The 27,981-nt window shown below is 38.4% G+C and overlaps 1 protein-coding gene across 1 annotated transcript in view; it reads right to left on the reverse strand.

The window, feature by feature from the left end:
• LOC103147004 (calsyntenin-2-like) overlaps positions 1-27,981 on the reverse strand; it is a 148,851-nt gene that overhangs the window by 44,030 nt on the left and 76,840 nt on the right. Inside the window, exons 3-5 of the mRNA XM_007565136.2 lie at positions 6,118-6,313; positions 3,711-3,822; positions 3,344-3,440 (exon numbers count right to left, since the gene is read on the reverse strand). Of these exons, the coding sequence (XP_007565198.1) occupies positions 3,344-3,440; positions 3,711-3,822; positions 6,118-6,313 (405 nt within the window). The remainder of the gene's footprint in view (positions 1-3,343; positions 3,441-3,710; positions 3,823-6,117; positions 6,314-27,981) is intronic.

The following is a 27,981-nucleotide window of genomic DNA, read 5'->3' on the forward strand; positions in this document are numbered from 1 at the left end:
TCAACGGAGACGGAAAAAAAAGAGAGTCCCGCTCTCATTAAAGCCTTTTAAAGATATGTGGACTGCTAATGTCATGATTATTTTATAGTGTTTATTTTCTGGAGTACAGATTAAAAGAAATCACAACTGTCCAGGATCGTTGATCATTCAGAGATACCGAGTTGTTGCACTACTGCACGTCTGTGTTGTTACCGTTTCAACAAGACACACACCTCACAGGCTTTAATTATTAAAGATCAGCAGATTGTTACAAACTTCCTCTGAGCTACAAATTATTTTTAATGCAGTTTCAAAGCTTAATTGCCGTGAAACTGTCATAAACTGTCTTTAGATGTTGCCATCCCAATCAGACCTCTCCTTATCTTTTCTTTGGTTTTCCTGCACAATATGTCAAGATGGGGCGTAGTTAATTTGAAAATCAATCCAAGTACAGATTTCCACACAGTTTGGAGTGGCAGTCTGGGGCTTTCAAACCATAATCACTGTGAGACAATCTGAAATTGATGCTGCTTCGGTCTGATTTCACAGCCTTTAAAGCCACTCTGGATCGTATGGAGAGTCTTCAGCGTCAGAGGATATAATCTAAGAAAATGGCCTGGTCGTAATCCCTGCTGTTGAAACGCGCCCAACAAAATGACTGAGGTTTCCAGAAAGGTTGCGGGAGTTAAGTTTGGGCAAAATCTTTCAGAAGCCAATACTAAAAATCTTCAGTAAATGGCTGCTTAGATAGAAATGCTTCAAAATACATCTTGGATCTTGCCATGAATATTAAAATAATAATTGTTTAGACATTCTAAACATAAAGACAATGAGAAACAAGAACAAGCATTCTCTACTACTGGCCATTTGTTTAGTTCATTATGCATTAAACTTAGCCTAAATCCAAACTAGTCATTTCTAGGACATGTCATGCATTTTAGCTTTTATTAAAAATAAAAAAAATTATTATACATTTTTAATCCTTTTACTTATTTTCCAGGGATTCTATGAGCTCAGGTATCACTTTTTGGTTTTCTTGCAAACCCAGGACATGTTTAGTTTAGTTTTTTTTAGCAACACTGAAAATATCATTGCTGTCTCAATCTAAAGGCTTGATGGTACAAAGCCCCCTCACTCTGCTTCGGTAAAGAGGAATGAAGGAAGCGAGTGAGATCCAGTCGGCTCAGAGAACATCAGAATGTAAAAGAAAGATAAGCTGACATGACAGAAGAAGACAAGCGAGGAATCAAAGTCAGACAGGGAAAATCTCTTTCCCTGACAGTCTGAGACCCAAATAAAACAGAAACATATATCAACAATGTTTCTGCCACTTGACAACAGGTGGAACAAGCTAATTGTACAAACGGTAACTGATTACAGTTTGTTTAGAGTCATTTATTGTATTTTATTTAATGTGTAGGGCCTTAAGCTGGTGGACTGATGTTAACCACCAACTTGATTTTCTCTTTTCTTAGAATACATACAATGAACCTGAATGTGTCTGTCTGAAGTCGACCTTTTGAGACGAAGATACAAGAGTTACATGCATGGAGACTTGCTGATATTTATCACATGTTGGGCTTTTTAATAGCAGGACAGTGTTGGAAACGAGGGATGTTGGAGTTGTGGGTTAGGGTTAGGCGTTCGCCCCGTCTTGGCTGTCGTAACGTTTACATTAGGTGCTTATTTGCAGAGAAGCTGGTGATCAGTTATAGATAAAGTGCTACAAGTGTGAACCATGCACTCAGAATAAAACATGTATTTCTAGGAGCTTTACATGAAATATGAAAGTAAAACATTGGAAGAGCCAGTCCTACTTTTCTACTGTGACAAGAAACATTTTAGAGGCTCTATTCTCATACAAGAAGACCAAGAGTGGCAAACTGTCTAAAACAGCCTCCATTTCCTAAAAACTATCTCCTTATATTACCATTATGTCAAACTTAACTACGGTCTAAAGTTGAATAAAACCGCATTCACATAAAAAGGAAGTCTGCCTTACTCTTAGTCCTTCTCTGACTAGCCGTTAGCATTAGCTTCCAGGCTCAAGTAATGTGCAGGTGTAGTACTACCTGTTTATAACGTCTTAAAAAACCTCACTTAGAAAATCTGCTATTTAAGGACTATTTTTTTTTATCATTTTAATGGCTATTTGAAATAGAGTATCCCTGATTCATTTTCAATTCACTCTCTAGTCTTTAATAAAATGAACTCCCCATCTAACATTAAGTATTTGCTGCAGAGCAGTTCAATTACTTTTTCTATTTTATGCTCCCTTCCACATTACAAAGTTACCACGGCTCTACAGAGGAAATCTAACCAATAACCTGCGGCTTACCCTGCCCTCCAAGCAGTATTATTGAGCGAACGAGGAGAGTAAGTCAGACTGGTGTCAAATACAGAGAAAAAAAATACGTGGAGATTAAAATCACAAAGCAATAAGACAAAAAAAAAATATTAATAAAAGCATGAACCACCCAGAGAGAGGTGAGTAACTGCAGAGAAAGTTCGTGTTTCTGTCTGACTGAACAGCAAATACACACACACGCACGCACACACACGCATGCACACACACGTGCACACGCAGTCTGCCTTCAGCTTGCATTACACTGCACTCAGATCACGCCGGGCTAGAGGCAGCCTAAATCCCAAAGTGAAATTTTATACAGACAGATACGCTTTAAATAGTGCATCCAACAGAAATAGAATACAAGCATTTAAGCAAATAGGACAGGTGGGAAGAAATAAATTAGCAAATGACAAAAAAGAAACAAGTTTTGGTTTTGTGGTAGATTCTGTAAATGTTCAGCAACTTTGGAGAGATAAAATGCCGACATATTTTGCACTTTTTTAAATTGTGAGAAATTCCTTTTTTCATTTCGAACCCACTTTAATAGTATATCTTTGATTGCTAGCTTCCACAGAATGCTGAGGGATTTGTTTTCAAAGTTGGCCGCATCTATATTTAGCACAGACGTTTCATGTTTACACAAGGTTTGAGAGATCACAAGGAAAACATGTACAAAAGAGAAAATGTCCCGTTTCTCTCATCAAGCCATTAACCATTCTGTTTGTGTTTAAATGAGGCAGAAATAACACAGTTAGGAGAAAACAGCCTGCTGCTTGTAATACAATTTAATCATATATTCCAAACGATATGCTTATGATTGCAGAGGAGTCCAAAGGGGCTGAATCACAGAGTATTTCTTGTGAGGGCACTGTAAACCTGGTTTAAAATTCAGAAAAATTAAGAAAAATTTTCAATTTTACTTTCTTGAACTTGGTCTCCTTCATATTGAACAGTTTATTTTCCCTCTTATAATACAATACCTCACTTCCCCATACATGCATGCAAAAAACTTACCATTGCGGTCTATGGCAAATGGGGTTCCCCCAGTCACAATTTCATAGTTACAGATCTGACTGTACTGTGGTGAACAGTCCTGATCCCAAGCCTCCACCTGAAATTAAGTTCAGACAAACGGTCCTTTAACATGTAATATCTCAAATAAGAGACATAAAAAAATAATAATGGAGGAAGTTTTAAAACATTTTAGCTAAAGGCTAGTGTTCTCACTAGGGATGCACCAAGAAAAAAACCCAAAAAAAAACAGGATCTGATTTATTCACTACCCCCTTCACATCATATAAAAGAATGACCAAGAAAAAAAGAACTGACATTGCTTGGTGATTCAGTTTAACGACCCCACAATCAATATCTGAATAAATACCTGCAGGATGCTGTCATAGATCTTGCCTTCAGTCACTGACGCCTTGTAAAGAGACTCTCTAAACACGGGGCTGAACTCGTTGACATCATCCACCTGAATGTGGACCACAGCCCTGAATTCAGGAAGACAAGATGAAAGAAGGGAGCCCATTGTAAAATATGGACATAAAAAAAAAGCATGGATGTTTGATTTAAAAAAAAAAAAAAAAAGCAAAAAGGAGTGCAATGATAAAAGAAAAATAGGTATGGAAAAAGAGATGACAGAAAGAAAATTTGAGTCATGAGTGGGGACTGAAATGCCCCAAAGTTTAATTCGTCGTCAGACTCACGAGCATGAGAGTGTGCAGTCTTCAGGGTCTCACAAGCGGCAATGTCAACGCATTTGTTTGAGAAGAAAATGACAGCGTGCCAGCTCAATGTTGCCACATCTTTTGATGGGATGTGAGAATGTGCATTGGATCTCTGGATAAAGTTTATGTGTCATTGGTCTGCTTATTAAACTATATATAGATATGTATGTATCATATTTGCATCTAAAAGCTAATTGCGCTTTGATTAACTGATGCAGAGCAACTATAAAATTCAGCTTTCAAGAGGATTAATGGACGACATGAACAAAAGAGTAAGAGGAAGCACAACGATTATGTAGATTACTGCGATCTTGCAGGAGTGTTCCCAGAGTAGACACTGAGACAAACCGACAATGAAAACAGGAACAAAAGCCAATTTCACAAGAGGGCGATAAAAGGACAAAACGAGAGGGCAAGGCCAAAGTCTGAAAGCTGAATATGAAGGATTTAATAGGCAGCTTGGCATAGCTGCAGGCTAGAGAAATGATTCTATACAGTAAATTAAATTAGAGATTTTGCTTTCACCATTAATGATTTGACCACGGCACTGAAAAATCTAGTATTTATCTTTAGATTCTGTTGTTGCATTTTTTTTTTTTTGAAAGAAAACATATTTTTTCTTCCAAAACAAGTAAAGTTATTCTCAAAGTACAGAATCCAATCTGGATCTGGATTGAACAGCAGGTGAATCCAGATCCGGACCCCAGCCCACATTTTCAGGTAAAGAAAATGTGTATTTTATGAGTCATATTTTATTGACTCATAAAATATGGTAATTTCAACAAAGTTGAGTTAAAATAAATGTCATATTTCTGTCGTATAATATCTAGGCAAATATAACAAAGAGGATTTGCTCTTCACAAGCTTAAGAGCTCCTGATAAAGAATGCTCTTTATCATTTATCGTATAGCAACGTTTTTGTTAGTCACAAGAATGTGCAGCTCAGTGTGTTTTCTAGCACACACAAGGAAATCTCAACTAAAACTAATACATTTGGCCATTTTACTGGTGTTTCTGCACTAATGTCTGCAAATGAACCAACATTAGATGCAGTTTTCTTCAGCAGCAGTCGTCACCATCAACATTTTACTGTGCATCTAAGAAGGCACATCTGGCCAGTTAATGCTATTAGCCTAATGAGGAGTATTTAAGGTGTTGTGCTCTGTAGCGTGTCACAAAGCCACACACACAAGCAGACATGCGTGCGCTCTTTAATTTGAATTTCTCCTGAGAAAGACCATCACGCATCCTTCTCTCTTGTTGCTTTTTCCCCCACTACAGAGCAGTAGTTTACTTTAGCATAATTCCAACTCTGACTCAAAGAGCAGAGAGTTTGATTTGATGTTGTCCGCACCACTTTGCCTGTCTGCCAGTCTAATTCCTGAGCTGCAAAAGCAAAGGCAGACAAATCTCATCGAAAGGCAATAAGCACAAAATATTCTTGCATAAACAAGTTTTGGATCCGTCTCCTGTACTAATTAAAATAGATAGTGATAGTTTATATGTAAAATATTGTAGCTATTGATATGGATTGTTTCTGTGAACTATTCCTCTTCGCTGATTAAGTTTTCTCCTGATTGACAGCTAACAACACACTAGAAATGTTCATACGTTCCCCTACTGCTTGCCAGTGTTGCATTATTTAGTATTATTCCAGCTTTTAATTTTGTGTTGTCTTTTATGTTCCTCTTCATAGAAGCTACATCTGTCCAGGCATTAATTGCGACTGCTGCCAACAACTTCATGTTCTCCTGTGTCTCTCCTGGACAACGGCTGAGCTTTTGCTGCGACTAGCGTTATGTGCCGTCTACCAACCAGACTAGAAAACTGGCTCCGACTTGTCCGTTTAACTTCGTTTCTGTTCTAGATACCCTTTTTCTCTGCCACAGAAAGTACTCCTCCTTTGTGTTTCTTTTCTCTTTTTTTCTTTTTTTCTGTCTCAAACACCCAGTCAGCCGTGGCAGGTCGCTGCTGGAGGCTCCTTGCTGTTGAAAGGGAGTTTTTTAAGGCCAACATCCAGAGTTACATAAAGATTTGTAACCCTGGCGCTGGACTTACTTGTGAGATTTTTTCCAGTTAGCTCCACCGGGGCCGGCGCCGCAGTCGTAAGCCTGGATGATGAAGGTGTATTCCTTCTGGCTCTCACAGTCCACATGACTGCTGGCTCTCAGGACTCCTTCTCCTGATGTGCGATTCAACACCACTGCCTCAAAAGGGGCATCCTGACCAAAGATCTTGAAGGAGCAAATCTCCCCTGGGAAGAAAAGAAAAAAAAAATTGAATTCAACCTGGTGGCACAAAATGAACAAATTGAGCGATTGTTGTGTTTTAGTGAATGATTCAAGGGTTTATGTCTGTTGCTGAGTCAGCTAAGGAAGTAATTTTAAAAAATAAAAAAGTATTTAAAAATGATTGTTCACCAGTAAAACCCTTCTGTCATGTTTGGAAAACAAAAAAATCTCACTCTGGCAGTGTCTTTTGTGTGTTTGCTGAAAATAAACCCTCCAAAGCCAAAGTCTGATCTTTGGCTGAAATTCTTTGGCAGAAGATAGAAGAAGAATTTTTATATAATTTTGTATAACATTGTATGTTTTGTCTTCCCCTCCACACACACACACACACACACACACACACACACATGCTCATTGCCCTCCCAGAGTAATATTATCAAACCCAGCAGTAGCTCTGAAACCACTCAGAGAATTCAAACATGTGGGTAATGAATCTGAACTAACAAGAAAACACAGCAGCTGGCTTTTTGCTTTGTTCTTACAGTGCAGCTATTATTTCAAATTTCAGCCTCTGTTTCATTTCTCTGCACAGAAACTTTGTCAGCTCCTGGTGAGCGGTGTGGAGAATTATATTGCTTCTGATTTTTCTTCGTGTGCACCAGCTGACTCCACCGAGTGAAGGTATATCTCTCACGTGGCTTTAGAAGTTCATTTCATGCACAGGTTTTTGACTCTTTGATATCGAGAAGCGCTTTGGAAAAGAAACTAAAAGAACGTTTCAGCGGTAGAGGATGCGCGTCTAAACGTCCAAACCCCTTTCCAAACTTTCCGCCAGTCACGTTTTGAGATCTTAGCCTTTTCACGAGCTGACTCAATTGTTTGAATCCAGTTTTTCTGAAAAAAATAATGGTCCTGTCGGCAACACAGGGCTTCGAGGCGACATGTATTTTCACACTTAAAGTCTGTGCAAAGTAGGCAAAGCAATTGCAGAGATGCAGTTCAACACAGATGTATGGAAAATACATTCTCAGCTATAAAAAGCAGGAAGGAAAGAATAGCCCTTGAACCCACTTCCACTTGCAAGTCTTACATAAGTGGAAAAAAAATCCCCAATAATATGAATTTAATATAGTGGTGCTACCTTTACGCATAAACCTTGACATTCTGGTGCAAAGGGGGGGAAAAGATGTTTCTACTTAACACTTTGAGGATGAATGCAAATCCATTTTCTGCTCCATCTGTTGCAGGAAATGCATTTCCTTGGATTGCTTTTTATATGAGAACATGACAGAAGTGTGGAGCGGAGGAAAGGAAATGAGGACAAATTTGATGGCCCCAATGTATATGTAAATTGTTGTGGCAGATATTTTTGCCAACTAATGCATACTTTACACACTTGCCGTTTTACTTTGCCTTACCAGATGGAACAAAGAATTTTCTCACCGCTGTGAAGCATCAGAGAAAAAAAAAGAAAACAAAAAAGTCCATTTCAATTATTGCCTCCTTTGCAGCATCTTTTGCTAAATTATTGGTACCCCTGAAACTTTTTCAACATCCCATCATGTTGTAGCTACAAGCTTTGACTGGATCATTCTAAAATAATAATAATAATAATAATAATATCAATCGCATAAAACCCCAATGAAATGCACTGAAGTCTGTAGCTGCAACATTACTGACTATTAAAGAAGTTCAAGTGGGTTCAATACTTTATCAGAGCACTGCATGTCAGGTAGAAAAAGATGCAATGTTTTCCAGTAAATACATATCGAAATAGTTTTTTTTTTTTTCCAGTAGGAACTTGACCCCTGACCATGCAATACTAATGTAGAACAGGAAATAAGTCAGCTGAAATGAATTCAATAGCAACAATCATCCAAAATAGATGGCGCTCCACAGGAAGCCCGAGTCCAATAAACTCCATCCACAGAAATGTCAAGCTGTCAGGAAATATGCATCTCACGAAATGTAAAATTGCTAATATAATGGAAGCGGACAGGATGAGCACGATTAATGAGAAAATGATTCTCCATGAGCGAACGTGTTGTCACAAGCAGCCAAAACTAATTTGTGTATTCCCTGTGTACAAAGGACTTGACAGAGCATTTAATTCCTTCCAATTTTATTTCAATTTGTCGAGTTTACCAGTTGCTCACACTTTGTCTTGAATCGCACCGAGTGATACATCAAACTCATCTGCATGTAGGTGAAACAAAGAAGGACTTTCCAATAAAACCCGAGGGCCACACTTTTATTTCTTGAAGGCGTAGGGCGCGCGCCGAATTAGAAGGTTAAGACAAACTCTTGACGGCTAATGTATACATACAGGCGTATAAGTCTTAATAAAGTGTGATAAATTGAAGCGTGGAGAGAACAGGTTGGGAAGCTTCCCTTTTAATTCGAGAGTTTTGGAGAATTTAAAGTCCTTTAGATTAAAGCTGCACCACAGCAACTGCACATCATTAGGACAGAAAATGCATTACAAGCTGCTCTTCAATACTAGAACCCACAGTTAAAGAAGAGCAGACAAACAGGATCTGTTTATTTCTTAGTATCTGCAAACACAATTGTGAAAACAAGAAGAAGCGATCTCCGGAGTGAGCTTAAAGCACAAGCTCCCAGACAGACCTCAAAATAGAAACAGAAAATTTAAATCTCTTCTTAATCAAAACAGTGCCGACAATCCATCTGGTGTTTTTGTTCCTGAGTGGAGAGAAGGAGATGCAAGAAGCTCCCATCTCACGGTGGGTTCTGTGTGTTTGTGTTGGAGGCTGCGAACATGGTGGGAGGGAGCGGTAAACCTTGATTAAAGGAACTTTCAAAGCATGCAGAGTATCAGTGGGCCTTAAGCCTCCCGTCCCTCACGCTCCCTCGTTGCCCAGCTCACTGTCGTCATTACTGCTCCACTTTAATTAAAGACCGGAATGAACTGCACTTCTTTACTGAATCATTAACCACCGTAATACTTCGGCATCCACACAGCAATACAGGCCGTCTCTGTGTGTAACGGGTTTCTGCAGACTGACCTAAAAATGCAGTGGAGGGTATATTTAAAAAAAGAAAAAAACTCAGCAGTGTTTTGTTTAGGATCTTTGTAACGTACTATGACAAGCCCCATTCGGCCTGCCAAACTTTCTTCTTTAAAATATCAGTGTAAAGAGAATTAAATTCATATGCATGCCACACTTTTCACATTTTTGAAAATAAAGTACCATTTTTCTTCAATATCTCATTATTGTACGGCGCCCCCTAGGGAACATCGAGGATTTTTGTTCAGTTTATGCGGCATAATTGAATACTGTAAACCTTTCTACTGGTCGCCGTCATACTTTCTGCTATACTCTAAGGTTTTTGTGAGGGTTTTTTTTCATGTGTATGTCATTGTGAAATATCTTTAGTTTTATCTTTTACTTTAGGATAAAAATGCACCACAAACCGATGATTTAAGCAGAAACTTAAGAAGGAAAAAGAAAAAAATACATCCAAATATTTGGACTATTTCTGAGTCATCACAAGGTAATAAGTCATCTGACAGTTTTGATTGTGTCTCTTTTATTTTGGTGGTCTGAATGGTTTAAATGCCCGTTCCCATCTCAGCCTGACACAAACGGACATAAACATGCAGTGAATAAATCAATTTTCAATCAGTTTTTTTGCACCAAAGAGCTAAGAATAAACATGTTTTCACTGAGGCTCTTTAAATGAGCATAGATTTGAAATTTTAAATTAACATTTGTGACTGTATACAAAACAGACAAGCAAATATTGCAGTAAGCACATTGCGAGGGAACTCAAAAGAAAAGGTTTCCCCCCCATGTTTCATCGGGGGCTCCGTGCTATTGCACTATTTTGTGTTGGTGTGTCATTTTAATAATAATAGTGTAAAATACATGGCAGTCTTTGATTTTATTAAGACTCTGTGCAGATGAAAGAGCACTCTGAGTAACCCTTTTATTCAAAACGTAGAAAAATACCAGTAAGCCACTAAGTAGACCTGAAAACAAGTCGAAAGGAGCTGCTCTTCGGCTACTTCGAGCAATGAAAATGCAAATGGGAGGAGGAGGATAAAAACAAATTAGGGTTCATGGCCTTTCAATGAGCTTTTCCTCTGCTGGCTGTAATTTGATTTTATCTTCTCTATCTCTAAGGTGTATAATGAGGACACAATGAGGACAAAGACTGGCGTGCAGTTAACTGCCGTCATAGGTCTGGATATCGTTTCTCGACGAGAGATAATGAAAGTGTCGACTTCGGTAGATGTCAGCCGTGAATGTTGGCTCGAAATTTCTAAATCCTTTTCCTAAAACATATTCTTGCAAAATGCGGCCGAGACATTCTGTTTTAATGGCATCAATTTGAAAGGCATCAGGCCGGTTTAAATGTCGTTTCTTTGATTTGTTTTGATTGACTACGCAGGAAGCTTTCATCTTTCCATGTGTTTTTATGATCAAGCTAACGTTTAATTAGCTCCTTTGTTGTTTTTGCTCATTTTAAAGTTCCTCAATAACACAAAAGACACACCAATTAATTCAATTCCATCCAAAAACACTTCATTAATCCCAAAGGGATTACAAACTTGCACGATATTCAATTTGTGAACATCAGTCATGTTAATGTTCAGGCACCTTAGAAGAGCTCGTATTGGCTGATTGCAGGGTGAAGGTTTGAGAAGTCCAAGTATTTATAAAGCTTTGAACTTTGAATCACCCGAGGCCCGAAACCATCACAAAGGATTTCAGGCTTAGTGAGGTTTAACCTGGGGTTTGCAGGGACATGAATGCAGCTTAACGCCTTACAGGGCTAGATTGCCATGGTTACTTACTTTTGGACACCTAACTTACTCCAGACCCAGGTTTTATTTGAGATGAGCCACATTTGAAAATCCAAGGCATGGCCAAGTAACTCTGTTGAAAAATAATAATAATAAAAATAAAAAATAAAAATCCGATAATTCCTACTTATTGAAAAGAAAGATAAAGGTACCAAAAGAATTGTAAACATTTTTTTCCTTGGCTGATATTAGAAGCTAATCTTTCAACAGCACTTTTTTTAAATTTATTTTAACTTACCCATCCAAAGACATCTTGAAATGTCTCGTTTCATCTTTGTTTTAGAATAATGAAGTTTTACAGTGACTGCTTTCAAAAACATACAATATTCCATCACCTTTGTTCCTAATATAAATAATTCCTGATTTTTTTCTTTTTTTTTACTCAGTGCAGCCATTGTAGCTAACCATTGTAGTTTAAAATAAAATAGAATCTGAAGCAATTCATCAGAGGCTCTTTAAGATAGCAGGTCGCTGTAACTTGCACTTGGGAGGACTGTCACCACGTCTTTGTTTGACCTCAGACTGAAAAACTCGCAGCTCACGCGAGAGAAAAGAACGCAGATCAAACACACTAAAGCAAGATTGCATTCAATCCGTCTTTTCAGCCAGGACTGCCGTTGTCTTTTAGCCAACACACACACACACACACACACACACACAAAAAGGAATGGGGCATATCAATTATTCAATGCTAGGGGCTTTGGTGGTCTGGGATAAAAATTAATGTTAACAGCAGCCTCTGAGACAGAGATTGTAATTCATCAGATGAACTCTTCTGCTTATTTTCCGTCAGTGTTACAAATTAGCAAAGAGATGGAGTGTGACTGCTGAGGCTGCCGTCAGGCTGCCGGTCGTGTTACCATAAACAAAATGGTTTATGTTGGTTTAAATGTGAAGAAATGTAGCTGTCAAGTCCTGTCGTATCCATGAGATGTATAGCCTTATTTCATGTAGGACGACAATTGTCAAATTTACAAAGCGCTGTTGTACATTGATGTGTTAATTTTGCTACAACAAGTGACATGTACATGCACAGAAAATTTAGGAAGTGAACATAAAAATGCATTGGGTCTAAATATGACAGAAAAGACAGTTTACAACGTACCACCACTCCTCCGTCAAACATCAAGTCTGCGTCTAAAGTTAAAGTTCTTTGAAATTACTTTGCTAAAATTCACACCATCAGACGAAAGGCTTAAAACGCAGATCATACATGGATCACAACTCTGATGGATGCATCTCTATTTTCAATAACTGGTTTACAGCAATTCTTTTGTTTCGTCACAAATGTATTATAAAAACTAAATTACATGACAAAAGAAACTAAGCATGAAAAACTGTAAAAAAAAAAAATAAAAAAAAAAAGCATGCAGAAGGTGCTCAGCAGCAAGGCAGTGTGACTTAAAGTTGACTAAAGCGCCGATATTATTTAAGCCCCAAAGAAACTCATTCTGTGAGAAGATCTGAAAAAAGGTAAATAAGGACCATAATAAAACTAGTGGATTTAAGACTGAAGAGGAGACTTAAAAATTTAAAATAAAATGAAACTGTAGAAGAAAAAAGTGTTAGATGGGATGAGGAGATGGATTTATCAGAGAAGCCTCTTGTGTGTAAGATAACTAATGCAGCTAAAAACAGCACCATGAGCCTCTTGAGTATATTAGCGCGCTTCTCCTTTTGCTCCTCACCTTCTCCTCCCAAAGCCACCTCTCCCTTCCTACACAGCAGGTTTCGCAGCAGTAAGCAATTATTTAGCCCTTAACACGAGCACTCAGATTCAGCACACAGCCTTGCCCTTCCTTTACTCCCCGACACACCTCACGCGCTCATCTGGTCGCCCTGTTCTACACCTTCCTCCTTCTCCTCCTGCGCTCCTCTCACACAGATGCTGTTCTCGAGAGCTCAGCGGGTCACCGGGTGACAGCCGAGTGACTTCCTGCACGGAGAAAGTTCACAGCTTTGACGTGGCACGCTTACTCAAGATACTACGCTCAATGTACTGCGACAAACAAACAACGTTCAAAAAACAAGTAATGTAAAAACAGGCTGCAGTGATACTAAAAGTGTTCTGAAGTGCTTCGCCTGCCATTATACTATGAACAAAAGCCAGTGTTCGAAACATCCTGTGAATTTGCAAACAATGCATCAGCTGAGTTTTAAGGCTTTTGCCAAATTCTGACAAAATCTTCAACAATTGTTTCACTTTAGTTGGATAAAATAGAAGAATCTAATATTAGTTAGTTGTTTTCTGTCCCATTTCCTGCTTTATAGATCGGCTTTCATCATGACCCCTGCTGCCTCTTTTCTATATATGGATCCACTAGATCACACATGACCTGATGTGCAGACATGAGAGTCAGAATCCCCAAAAAATGTTTTGCACCAGTGTTACTGTCCTAAGAAAAACCTATTAAAGAAAAACACAAAAAATCATGATATTGTCAAAAATACTCGGTCACTTGATTTTACACACACAAAAATATTAATTGCATCCCATCTGTCATGCAAAGCTGATATTATAGAGCTGGCACAACCTATGCAGTTCAACAGCCTCCCTCAATCTTCTAGGAATGACTTCCAGCAGAGCATCTGAAAGGCCAGACCCTGATGTTGGACAAGGCGGCCATGTTCCAAGTCTCCACTCTAATTGATTTCAAATGTGTTCTGAGGTTGAGATCAGGTCTCTGTGGAGATCAGCCAAGATCCTCCAAAGTAAACCTGCTGTTTTATGTCTTTTTGGATTTTGCTTGTTACAGTGGTGCCAGTCTTATTGAAACCGAAGGGGCCGTTCTTTAAACTGTTCGCACAGATTCAGGAGCGCAAACTTGTTCAAACTGTTGCATCCCGAGTTCATTTCACTATGTTCCACAACACATAATCTCCTGTGCAGCAAAACTCACATTTAACACAATGCTATCAAGCTGGTTACACTCTCCTGATGTAAAATAACCCAGACTAGTCTACTGAGTTACCAGAGAAAAAGTTGATTCAACTCCAGAGTCCAGTGGTGGTTTGCTTTAAACTTCTGCATTCAGTGCTTTGCAGGTTTAGATGCAGCTGCTTGGCAATGGAAACACATAAGTTAAAGTCAGTAAAAGTTTGTAGCTACTAACTTTGGAGAAAATTGATGCTTTCTGACTATCCACTGGCCCCGTTCAGTGATCCTTCATGTACATTTTGACGGCAGAATTGCTGTTACTTGCAGTTGCTTCCAATACATTACGATACCATTCACAGTTTCACAACCCGACTTGTTCCACAGGTGGCATACTACCTGAAATTACTTGAGCTCCTGGGAGTAACCTATTCTTTCAGAAGTGTTTGCAGAAGCAGTTTGTGTGCTTAAGTACTTAAAATTATACCCCTGTGGCCAAGATGGGGGATTGTTAGTTAATGCACATTCACTCGCAGCTAAAAATGTAGAGTTTTTCCTCGAGACGTAAAAAGTGCTTCCCATTTGGGTGAGGAAAAAAGTCTCAGACTATTTGTGTTCATTGTTATAAACAAAAACGGGTTCAGATCTTTAATCTTTCCTCTGATTTCTGTGTTTTAGCCACACCGACAGAGGCGAGTGACAGAATACAACTGGACTCTCGTTCTCGTCTCCATATTTGATGTCTGTTTATTTAATTATATAAAATTGTCAGAAAGCAATTTTCTATCCAGCAACATGGAATTGACTGACCTACCATTTATAATGTAATGGTTTTACTTGACATTTTGCTTCATCTGTAGAGTGATGTTGATAGATGAACATAAACTTCTCCTCTGTTCAGGCTCAAATTAAATATATCAAATTCTTCTCTGCAGCTCCTCCAACAGGCTCTCAAGAGTAAACTCACAATACACAGCCTGCACATGCTCCCGCATGTTTATTTTACCAAATGGGTATCAATCTCTTCGTGCTGCTGGCTTATTATCCACTGTGACATTAGGGCCTCGGGCTGTAGTCTCCAGACATTGTGGAAATAACATATATCCCCCTGCCTTTCTCTCCACAGACTGATAATTCATCCTTTTACTTCCAGGATGATGAAAATAAATTTGCATGTTATCCAGCTACTTCAACTTCTACCCTAAAAAATACAACAAATTAGAAACATGTTTTCTGTACTGCGATGAGCAGGACCTGATCAAAAGTGTCATGTCCATGTCTAATTTCCTGACCCACGTGCCGAAATCATTCAGAATCAAAGATTGCACCGGTGAGTGGTTTATTTACAACATGAGAATATACAATGGATGATGCAGGTTTTCCTCTTAAGGAGGAGACGAGAAGGAAAGAACAGCTCATTTTCTTAGTGTAGTGACTCTGGTGGTGGGTTTTACTCTGAGGCTTGGGGGGCATAGTTAAATGACCCACGTGGTGGGAGCTTGTGTGAGATTTCTGGGTGGGGCAGAACAGGGAGATGGAGAGCAGGCAGCCAGGCGGGCAACAACAGAGATAAATGGAGCTGCGCAAGACGACTGCAGAGCAGGAGAGTTTTTCCAGGGAGAAGATCTGTCAGGGACGTAATGGCTCGAATGATTTTGCATTTGGTAGCAATCCAGCAATAGCTTGAACGTTGGTTGATCGTCAGGCAAAGAATGGCGGGAACAGCAGCTTCTTTGCAGTGAGGTGTGAGAGCTGCAGATTGCTGACCAAGCTCACCAGTGGAGATCTGCTCAGCAGGGAAGAGCCTCTCACACGCACGCACACATGCACGCACACACGCACAAGAAAAACATGAAATATTCATGGAAAAACTGACGTGATGTCTCTCTCTGTTATCACAGAGGATATTGGTGCTGTCTGTTATGTTTTCTGCAGACTATTTTATCTGACATGCACAGGCAGCATTTGAAAATATGTGAAATGAAACATTTCAATTCATTATGCTGATTAAACCTTTTAGGAAAGAAAAAAAAATTGGTATTACTTTATTTGATGGAGTGTGCATAAGACTGGCATGACATTGATATAAACATCTTTTCATGAAGATGAAGGAGTCTTTATGAATGTCTGACTGTTGTCATGAAGTGTCATTCAGTAAATAATGACACTTTCAATGCAAAGTTGCATTAAAAGTCCATCAAAAGTGCCAATTTGGCATTATTTTGCAAGTAATGACACCTTAATTGTCACGTTTTAACCTGAGTAAATGGGTCAATTCGTCCCACAACACAACAGGAGGGTTAAAAGTGTGTGAGCACAATGACTTTAAAGATTAAATAAAATACCAAACTAACATCTGTAACGATGCAAACACAACCATTTTGTTATGGTGAAAAAACAAATAAGCGAAAGACAAAACTGTTAATTTACCAGCTTTAATCTAAAGGCTGACTGGATCTCACTGTTGGGGAGAAAATGGCAGCCATTCGGGAAAATATCCTACATGTCTGAGTGGAGTGACTTTTAAACTGCACTGTAAAAGGGACTTGGAATTTGGATATTTTTTCTAGATGTCTTCTATCCATCTTCTTGTGGAGGTATTTTCTACATGTTTGACCAAAACTAGGCCTCTGGGAATAAGTGGGATTTTTAATTTCTTAAACAACCAGTTGGAAATATCTAAAAAGGTGATTACACGGTAAATCAGCACTTATCACAGCAGTGTGTGTTTTGATGAAACTGATCTTATTCAGACTCGGCCTTTTAGATCGCCATCGCTAATTGTAGCAGATATGGAACAAAAGCAGAGTGTGACCGAAGGCGCTTTAGATTGGTCTTATCATCTAGGTAAAAAATATTAATCTGGTTAATAATTCTGAGAGATAAGTGTAAATATGCAGGTATATGACAATGAAAAGCAGATCTGTTCTTTTAACTATAATGGTTTATGTCATCTTTGGATAAATGACCTGTTTCCACATAGAAAAGTTGTATTTCTCAGTAGTATTTTTCATCTCTTCCACATATGTCAAACATTTTTTACTGGACCACTGGCTGCCATAGCTCTAAAACAAATCACACACTTTCAGCCTCCAAAAGCCTCCAACCTGTAAATGTCACTTTTTCTCCAACCGCGACCTCCGTCAAGTTAGTGGCGTACAGAAAAGAGGAGGACATGGCCTAGTGGTCTGCAGAATACCTACAGTCTGACAGATGAACGCACACGTTAGGTTTTCCGTCACATGCTTCACATCGCAACAAAACACTGCTAAAAAAAACCAAAAAGCTAAAATCTAAACAGCTAAATGTCCATTTAGGCACAACAACCAAAATAGCTGGATAATCTTCTGCCAGTAAATGTGCGAATTATTGCTTCACACCTTCAGCTGCCACTTAAATGACACTTTCCACTTACTTGTTGATATTGTGTATACAATTCCAGAAACATTACTGACTGCCCTCATCCACCACTGCTGACAGGCGGAATAAAAAGTTTCACATCAAACTACACTGAATTATGTTCTGCCTCCTGGTAACTCAAGGTTAAATGCTCCCCTGCCACCCAGTCCTCATATTTCCAGCTGTGAAAGTGAAGCTTCAACAGGAAAAAAAATCTGCTGGGAAGTCAAAATATGGACAGATACTGCATGAAAGGTCTGGATCAAATTGTCTGAAAATTTTCCTGTGGATCTCAGCTTAATGTGTGAAAAATAGCTTGATATGAAAGTCAGTGGGGAAAAGTGCTGGTTTCACCTGATCATACAGCATGACGGCAAAATAGCTTCTATTTAGTAAGTTGCTCTACTAAATTGACAATCGCAATGTTTAAGTGACAGCAAAAATAATAATACTAATACAAAAAAAAAAGAAGCACTTAAAACCAGTCATATTCTGACAGGTGAGCTTAACTTAATAGAAGTCCAAGCATAAAAACAATCAGGATTCAGTTTAAGTTACCTGCGCTGCAAATGCATGGAGGAAAACCACTTTGCACATAAAAGCAGCTTCATAGAAGCATCACTTGCAGTTTTAGGTACTTTGTAAAAAGCACTTTAGACTGGTTCATGCAGTTTTTCCAACAAAAAGCATTTCAGCCTCACTTCTACCAAGTGAAAATGTGCAGAATGTGCAGCATCAGAGCTGTATGTGCATCTACACTACAGAAAATGTTAACGAGAGGAAGATCAAATGGAGCGGCTCGCACACTGCATCTCCTACCTGCAAAGGTGGATGATGCCCTAGATACGTATAACCAAAAAGTGAAGCATACAAAGTGACTCTTTAAGCAAGCAGATAGTAAGTCCTTATCCTTGTGTGACTAAGATATTGGTGAGCAATTAATTTCCTTTTGTATATTTGGAAAAGCCCATTATTAATAACTCTTTCAGCTGCAGTTTGAAATCAGGATCCGCCTGACTTGCTTGATACGACATTCATCAACTATCAGACGCAGTTAGGTCCCGACTTTATGCAGGTAAAATAAGCCTGTGGGGTTCAGAGCAGGCCGTCTAGAAATAAAATGTAGTTTTCAGTTTTCCTTCGTCTTTGAGAAGAGTACTGAACACAAACCAGGTAACCTACAGCGGCTCTCAGAAACGCTCACACCTGTCACGCTTTTATTTTTTTATTTCTCTTTACATTTTGTCAACAGTTGCTGGTCATAGCACTACCACCGCCATGTTTCACTCAGGTGTGCTAAGCCACTGTTATGTTTTAATGGGTTATGTAGGTTTTTTTTTTTCCCCTCCCTAAATAATAAACACCTTCATTTAAAACCTGTACGTCATATTTACTTGTGTGGCTTTGACTAATATTTAAACTGGTTTGACGTTCTGAAACACACAAGTGTGACAAATATGCTAGAAAAAGTGAAATCGGGACGGGAGCAAACACTTTTCCACGCCACCATACACTGATTTTAACAAAATGCGGAAAAGTCCAAAGGACATGGATATTTTTGTTTGGCACTGTAGCTGTGGGTAGATTTATTCTTTGCAATAAAAACTTGACTTGTTACGCAAACAAGACAAGTTTGTTGCAAAGCCATAAACGGTCTGCGTCACACAAATCCCGGCACGTAGCGTTCTTATCCTGTTAAGCTTGCATTACTCTCTTTCACGTCTTTCTTTCAGAATGAAATGAATTGAAATGATGTTCAGATTAACTGTTTGAGGTTAAACTTTCGCATGAGTTAAAGCAAGCACAACATATATGAAATGTGACAGGTGGAAATTGAGTTCCCCAGGAGAGCTTTTGCATACTAATGCAGAATTATTAAAATGACAGACGTCAGCTGTCTGATAGGCCAGCAGGGTGTTGGACCGCAGGCTCAGACTGCGTGCAGAATTCACCAGAATTTCTCCCAACATAAAGAGGAGTACATGTTTGATATTCTGTGGGAGTTAAGATAACCTAATTTGTCATCACTCATTGATCTCTGCATGCTAGTTATGTTCATCATAACAGACAGCAAGCAATAGCTCAAGCATGCGTCGCTGTCATGTTTGATCATTTGTCGACTCCTCGGCTAGAGTAAATTTAAAACCGTCTATTTGTTTTCGGGGAAACGGCTCTATTTATTTAAACAAATTTGCAAGCATAAATTTCAGTGAGAGACTGAGAAGCTGCAAAACCAACAGCATTTCTGAAGCACATCAAAACCCTCATATCTTTTTGAGACGCACATAAATACATAAATGCGCTTCATTTTCGTAGAGACGTACTGTCTTTAAAGAAAAAATAAAAATCTAACCTTTACTCCGGTGCAGTAAAAATAAAAAGAATGAAAGATTTGTGTTGCTTGTTTTTTTTTTTTTTTTTTTTTTACAATAAGCAATAAGGTTTCTTCTGTTGAAAATGAAAGTGACTGATTAATATTTAAAATCAAGGCAGCAGAGGGATATCATGCTCAGAATCAGAGTAAACAATTTTCTTTTTTTAACTAAAATATTTTGTGTGCAACTAGAGCAATTTGTTTCTTTGCTGCAATAGCACTTCATTGGTCATTTATTGTTTTCTGAAATAAACATCTTACAGAATCGGTTGTTCTTCTGCCTTAAAAAAAAAGAGAATTTTCCTTTACGCTTTGGTCGCTTGTTTGTTTGAAGCAGAAATGAGAGTTGGCTGAGTGAGTCGCATCCAGCTGGTAGACTGGGAGCTGCGGTGACCATCAAAGTCTTTGATAGTTTTTTTAAGTTGCACAACACTGTAAAAGGACCAAAAATGCACAATTATGTCCCATCCACAGATTAAGAAATTCTACAACATTCCACATTTTAAAGTGGATTCAGTTTTTGGGTTTTTTTCCTGTTTTTGATCATGTGGAAAATTATGGGTCTTACTCAGCATGTTATCTCTCTGGTTTAGCCGATTGTCTACATGTTTCTTGCTTCAAAATCCAATATTGTCGTAACAAATGCATCTATTTGAAAATATAAAATGAACTTGAGTCAGTTCAGCATGAAGTCAGTGATTATGTAAAAACAAATGTTTGCATGCAAAGCCAGGCTGAGATAAACTTTGGCATTGTTAGAAATTTATTTTTGTACATTTTTTGACATGCTAATTAATGTGCAGTCTCTTCAATAAGTCAATAGAAAACATTTATTGTGAATAGATGAAGCAAAACACTTCCTGTCAGCTAAGTGTTTCAGCTAACAATATATAGGTCATTTACCACAATAAATGCTAATATATTAGCAAGATGCAGCATGCTAACAAAGATGTAGCATACTGCATCTTAGCTCATAATCTTGCCAAATCCCCATTTAAACATCGTCTTTAAGGTCAGTCCAGCAAATCCAGCGACTTCCTACCATGACAACTAATTCTCATCATGTTGAAATTGTTTTGTCTGCTATACCCAATACATGTGGAGTGTGAGTTGACTTAATTTATCATCACACAGGGACAGCAGCACTTTGCGATACAGTTAAATGACAGAAAAAGGTCAGCAAAAGGTCTTAGAAGGGCAGGAAGGGACTGGTGTTACAGCGTCTTCAATTATTTGTGCCCTGGGAGGTAGAAACCGGATGATGAGAGAGATCTGCTTACTTACTCTCACCAGCACCCCCTCTTTTATCTAAGCATCATCCTCATTGTCACAATTAGCAGGGAATAGAGACAAAGAGGTACTCGGGGATGTAACACTGGATAAAAAAATAAAAAAAAAACTCAGAAAGAATACTAATTACCTTGCAGAAAATTTGAATTAGATGAGCAGCTGTCACCTTTTCAGAGCTCAAGGTCTATAACCTTAAGGACGAGACCAGCCGACTTTCAAAACGGACCAAAAATACCAGCAGAGGTTAACATGCAGTCAACTGAAACTAATTTGTGGTCAGAGTGAAGCACTAAAAGCCCCTTTTAAAGTGCTTAAATATTGACGTCTTTATCGCTCTTTCATGTGGTCAACGGGAAAAATAACAATCCTACGAAATGGCCTGTTGCACTCCACAGCCGGGCAGGGAAATTGAGTTTGCAGCAAGTGCCGAGACTGAAGATTGGGTGTTTGTTAGAACTTTGACTTGGTACCGTTCGGCACTTGACTGATGGCTCTGGCTGCCTTCATCCATTACTCTGTCACTCGACTGAAATTGCCCTTCAAATGTTCTGGCACTTCTGGAAAAACCGAACACTCCCTCTTTTTGTCTGTGGAGCAGAGAGAGCGCGCGGTGGCAGGGGAAGATGTAGAAACATCTTATTTCACTCGCACAGCTGTCAGATCATGTTGAGCCACTTCAGAGATGATCGAACCCCTCGGTGAAAACTAAATACCAAATTACGAGAGAGAAAAAAGTATATATCTGGTTCGATTGTTGTATTGGTACGAATAAAATTAAGAGACCACTTAAATGATTAGTTTGTCTTACTTTACTTTTTATAGGTATATGTTTGAGTAAAATGAACATTGCTTTTTTTTTTTAAGATTTAGAATAAAGCAAAACAGATTTAAGTCCAGACAAGGTCACTCCAAAACACTAATTCTTAGTGGCACACCATTTTGTGTGCCTCAGATTATTGATATATTACCCAACTCAATTAGGTTTAAGCTTTAGATCACACACCAATGATCAGACATCATCCTTCAGAATAAATCAATAGATAAAAAAAAAATCAAACCAGGGACATATGGCTCCATTTAGCTTAGCAGGACTTTAGCTTAGGAGACATTTGAAAACGGCACTTCACTACAAGAGTCAGAGTTCACAAGCACTAATGAAAATAATATTGTTTCAGGCAGATCAATAACTTGTAGCTTTACTATAAACTCTAAAATGCCAGTTAAATGTGCAGCTGCAGCTTAACTTTGAGACCAACAAATACAAATCACACCGCCATCAAAAACGTATAGAAATATTAAGGAGCGACGCATTTCAGGTTTCTGCATCGACTTGAAGAAGAATAGGCTGTGATGTCATGCCAGTTGTTATGTTAAAAGGACTCCATAAGCATTTTGGGAGGAGTGACTACTCTATAAAGCTTTGTTGGGCTTTATGGTGAGTAGAGTCTGGGATGGAAATGAGAGCCAATAAAAAAATAGGAGTCTAACTTTATTACAATGATAAAGATACGGGGAGGGAAGTCGGAAGTTTTAAGGGTGAATGGGTCACAGATAATTAAGGATAAAGTCGTCTGAGCAACATTGATATGGTGCACAGGTCAAAAAGGCTCATAATCATTTTTCATGCTCAAATGGATGAGGCAAATGGACTGAGGAATATATGGAAATTGACGTCTAATTGACCTGTCAGCACGTCGAGGCTCTGAAGCCTCCGTCACACAGACAAAAGGGGAGAGAAAGGAGAATACAGAGATGATCTGGATTTGTTAGAGGAGCTCTTCACTGCACATTACTTTAGGCCAATTTAGCTCACATCAGGCCCAGGGTCACTGCCTGTCCTTGAGAAGCAGATGCATCTGTTATTTCAAAAATAAAAAATAAAAATAAGCAGCAACCCACTGTTTGTGTCCATCTACCAAAAAACACAGATATAAAAAAAAAAATAATGCTCAGAATGCAACGAGGAGCGGCTATTTTTTTTTTTTAGCTAGCATTGTTAGTTTTATTTAGCAAAATGTACATGCATTTTAAATGTTTAAAATATAGACACAGCAAACCTGCATGAGGTGCTTTGCACAAAATATCCACAACCTTGGCTAATGGTAAGTTTAAGAAAAACACACACAAATAAAAAAAAGAAAGAAAGAAAGAAAATGGAAAAACCCATGGTGTCAAGACAAGAGAGAAAGAGCCAATGCAATTTCAAAAAATGGGGCAGTAGGCTAATAACAGAACAGATTGGGTCTTTCATAAAATCAATCATAGGCTAAGAGGTTGTCTGACGCCGAGAGCGATCGGACAAAACACTGACAACAGAGCTTCGGCCCGGCATTACTGGATGTGTAATTAGTCCTGGAGTCAAGACGGACCCAATTACCTAGAGGGAAGGCGACTCCCACTAAATAAAAGAATCAGGTTTAAATGTTTGCCAGTGGTTTTCATTTAAAAACTAATTCAAGTCTGCACATGTAGCTATTATTAGACAAAGATAAGATTAGATAACACTGAATAACGCAACAGTCAGCAATGGAGAGACTGGATGCAGCCGTTGATCAAAAGCAAAATTAGATTTAAAAATGGAAGGATGGAAAATAATTGTCTAAAATAACACACATATATCATTTAAATCACTTTAATACATTCCTTAAGACTCTCTAAGCCTGACGAATGGCTCCAAAAGAGATGGGTACGGTAACAAACTGAGGAAAATGTGCAGGTCAAGCTAAAGTGACTGACAGAAATGACATAAAAATATGACAAAATGACTAATTCATGTTAAGATGGGGCATTCTCAATGTTAAATAAATACATTAATACCATTATCTAACATTATCAATCCACCTCTAGCTCTTAAACTTAAATCCAAACTTTGTACATAATTTTGAGTTGTTCTATAAATATCTGACCCAACTTTTAGAAGACCACTGAATTGAAAACGGTACAGAAAATAAGCCTGCTGCATAAAATGTAAGCTCTCTATATGGCAGGTGTGTGAAATCCAAACTATGCTTGCAGGAAGAGAAGGCAAACAAACAAAATAACAGTAAAACCTACTAAAAGTGTAGTAAAAAAAAAACAAACAATTTTTCTTAACAGCCATATATTAAACAATCTTAGCTTTGGTCCAGGATACAATGCGAGTAAGCATTAGACCGCTCACATAATAAATAACTTATCGTTATGCCATCATAAATTACACCTTCAGAAAATGCTTGTTATCGACACATTTCAAAACCAAGGTCAAAACAGAATCTAGTCTTCACAAAACATTCTTCTTAGTTTTCTGAGAACATGGTTCAGAAACATTAGACAACATAAACCAGTGGCAGGATGTAACTCAGGCTCAAGGTTACCAACCAGCACCGTCATATTCTAAGGAGAGAAAAAAAAACATTTCAAAAGGCTACAGAGCTCTAAGCGAGCATAATTCACCCCAATAAATACTCGCATGTATTTACAACAACTTCTCAAATTGCCTTCAGAATTGTAAGCTTTCCATAGTTAGGTCATATCTTAAAAATCATCCAAAAACATTTTATTAGCTGCTGTGATATCATGACACAGGCGTTCGTCAAAGCTTGTAGAGGGAAATGTGTTTGTATCATTTTCACAGGTGGCTCAACAATTGCTGCCGTTTAAGGTGGATGCTTTAATCAGCCAGTTAAAAACAAAGCAGCAGATGTAACATAAAGCACATTAAAGAGTAAAGATTTCAGTAGCTGCCTCAGAGGAACCACACACAGAGCCGCTCATCAGTAGCAAACAGCTACTAGTCTGACAAGATGAGGAAGTTTGGCTTTATTTCTGACAAAAATTTTCATTTCAAACATCAAAATAAATGTGTTTATTTTCTGCCTCAGTAAAAACCAACTACCATGCAGAGCTGTAAACTTGTGGTTTGAAATTGGGTAAAGAACGGACCTGCGTCGATCGGCTTTGGGAAACTTGTCTGACATGACACTGTATTCCTGTACATTTAATAAATAACTGGTGTCTTGTTTTTAATTGGCTGTATCCGCAATATCTGGCCTCCCATTATTATATAGCTGTGGACTTGCTTATGTTGTCTTACAAGTAATGCTAATTAGCAGATGGCACCACTGACCCTACCTGTTTAGCAATCCACGACCCAGTGTGCATTTGGACAATTTTGTGGTCCGACTCCTCTTCAAGGATTTTCAAGCTCAAAATAATAATAAAGCAAGATGTAAATTGTTCAAAGACAAAAGGGAATCACTTTTATTCATTTATTTTTTTTACTACCTTTTATTATCCATTACAGGAGAAACTTTGAAACTGAACTTTTATCTTTTTAATCAAAGTTACAACTAAAATTATTGTTCTCTAATTCGAAATCTAAGAATGACAAAAAAAAAAAAAAAACATCTTGAAAAATTTCTGACATTCAGATATTTTGTCACCAACATCTTTGATAGATGGTGGGGATTAAATCTAAGATCAAAGCTCATTTAAATTATCCTTTCTGATTTGCAGTTGCTGCATTGCAACGTATTTGGTAATTAACCAATTTGTTTAAAAGCCATATGCAAACAACAAAAAACAATGTTCAATTGTCTTTGACTTATGTTTAGACTAAAAATAATTACCAGTAATACCTTTTTTAATGAATCCTTTCAGAACACCGGACCTTCACCATTATCTTTAGGGATTGTGGTTTCCCCTGGTGATGCTCTGCTGGTCCTTTGTCTCACTGCACATCTCATTGGCTCAGGTTGGTCTGTTTCTGGCTCTAGATCAACTCATTACTTCACAAACAATGGCCCACAAACATCGTAACGACGTTGAGACTGTGTCCTTATATACGTCTATCACTGGAGTGTGTTTTCTTTGAAAATGATCTGGAATAATAAACAACTTAAACCCTCACATTGAGCAGGAATCCCAGAAGTGCCCGATTCTTTTCAGAGAAGGGAAGATATTCAGATCTGCTGTTCAAATTCTACTTTTTTTTTTTTTGCACAACCAAAACAGAAACCTTGTTCACAAAGATAGAGATCAGCTCTCAAACGAGCATATGATTGCATCTGTTTTGCGTTGCAACATGCCGATCCATAACCTGCAAACTACGGCGGTCCCACTGCAGAAATTTAAGCACTTTAGAAAGGCAAAGAGAACAGAGAGCAGAGCAGGGGGGGGGGGGGAGTGGCAGCCAGGCACAGCGATATGTTCCTCCTCTCCTCAGGGCAGAGAAAGACACCAGCCTGGTTTGATCAGACTTTCGCTTCAATATCCTCTCTTATCCTTTGATGATCCATCACATCATCTTCCTCTCTACTTCTCTCCATCTCCTTGTTACACACGTACACACTGCACATCCCCATTATCTGGTCTACCTTTGTCTCACTCTTTCATCTCCTCCTCTCACATTGCCAGCCTTATTTTTTCTCCCCCAAACATTTCTTCCTCTCCATTCCACTTCCTCTTTTGCTCCATTCTCTTTGAAATGTGTCACAGTTTCTGCTTTGTTGGGTCCTATAGTGTAATTAGCTTCTCAGCCATTTTCACCTCGGTGCAGTGTAGCCGGTACAGTGGGACTTGGCAGTGGGAGACCGGCTATAAATGACTTTGTAGACGAGCCAAAAGTGTTTCTGCAATCAGAGGTGAATTTGTTCTGTTATGCAATCATGCAGTTAATTTCCCTTTTTAACGTTCATTTTTCTTGCTTATTGTGTTCATCTTTTCGGATGGTGACTAAGTCTCATAATTTTTCATTACTTGTACGGCAGTAATTTTTGTCATTACTTCTGCTAAAAGACGAAGCATAAATCTACCCGACTGAACTCCCGTAGTAGTGTTGCGTGATTAATGTTCCTGTGTATGGCATTGTAAAAAAATAAATAAATAAAAAATATTTTTATTGACCGCTTTTTGGACGCGACTTCATTAGCAAGACCGCTGGAGTCGAGGAGCGACTGGACAGAACTGACAAGATGAAAGCTGAATGATCTGAAGAAGCATCACAAAGCGACTCCGTCAGTCTGGAAATGGTTACCAAGTCATTTCTAAAACTGAAGACATGCTGCACAACTTTCATAGCAATGGGAAGCTTGGCATTTCCCATTAACTGACTGGATTTAGCAGATTTATGTTTCTCGGCTGAATGACCGTCACACGGTACAAACACACCTGTTTGTTATGATCCGAGGGCGTCTGTTCTTCTAAAAGTACCAAATCCTTCAAAGAGTGGATCAGAAATTTACCTCTACATGCACTTTTTTTTTTACCAATTGCCACAAATTTTCTTCAACACTGAACTAGTTAAACACAGATTTTAAAATCATTACACCAGTGCTACATTTCCAAGCAAGTGGCAATCTCTTTTTTTTTCCTGATCATGCTACAAATTTGATATAGAGCTTTCTGACTCTAAACTGAAAACAAAAGATGGATAAAACCCAATTAAAAATGTAAAATTAAATTGTTTGTTTTCAGACTCTCTGGATGTTTTGTTTTGTTTTGAGTGGGGGACAAGTGCTTAGTATTCATAATATCAAGCATGATAACATTTACAGCCTTAGCTAATTTGCAATGCAGATTCCCAGCTCTCCAGTTCTTTAAATGCATCAGAACTAAACACAGCAGCACGCTTTGGGATTAATAAAATCAGAAAAAGGTTCACGGCATAAACTTAAATGAATGCATGGGATCAATCTTGATATTTTATGTTGAAACCCCTCAACTTTTTTTTCTCTCTTTTGTGTAATAGTCCAAAACCCAGAAAATCAAATCAGCCAGGAGTGGATCTCTACCTGTGTTTCTACCACAGCTTGGAGGGATGAGAGGTGGAAAACCTTCAACCTTCTCGTTATGCAAGTACTTTCACAAATGATGCTGAAGCAAATTAAAGGAATTACTAGATCCGGTTTGAGGGGCGGCGTGTGAAAGAAGTTTATGGGTAAAT

Source organism: Poecilia formosa, unplaced genomic scaffold (assembly GCF_000485575.1).
Source record: "Poecilia formosa unplaced genomic scaffold, Poecilia_formosa-5.1.2 Scaffold172, whole genome shotgun sequence".
Lineage (NCBI taxonomy): Eukaryota > Metazoa > Chordata > Actinopteri > Cyprinodontiformes > Poeciliidae > Poecilia > Poecilia formosa.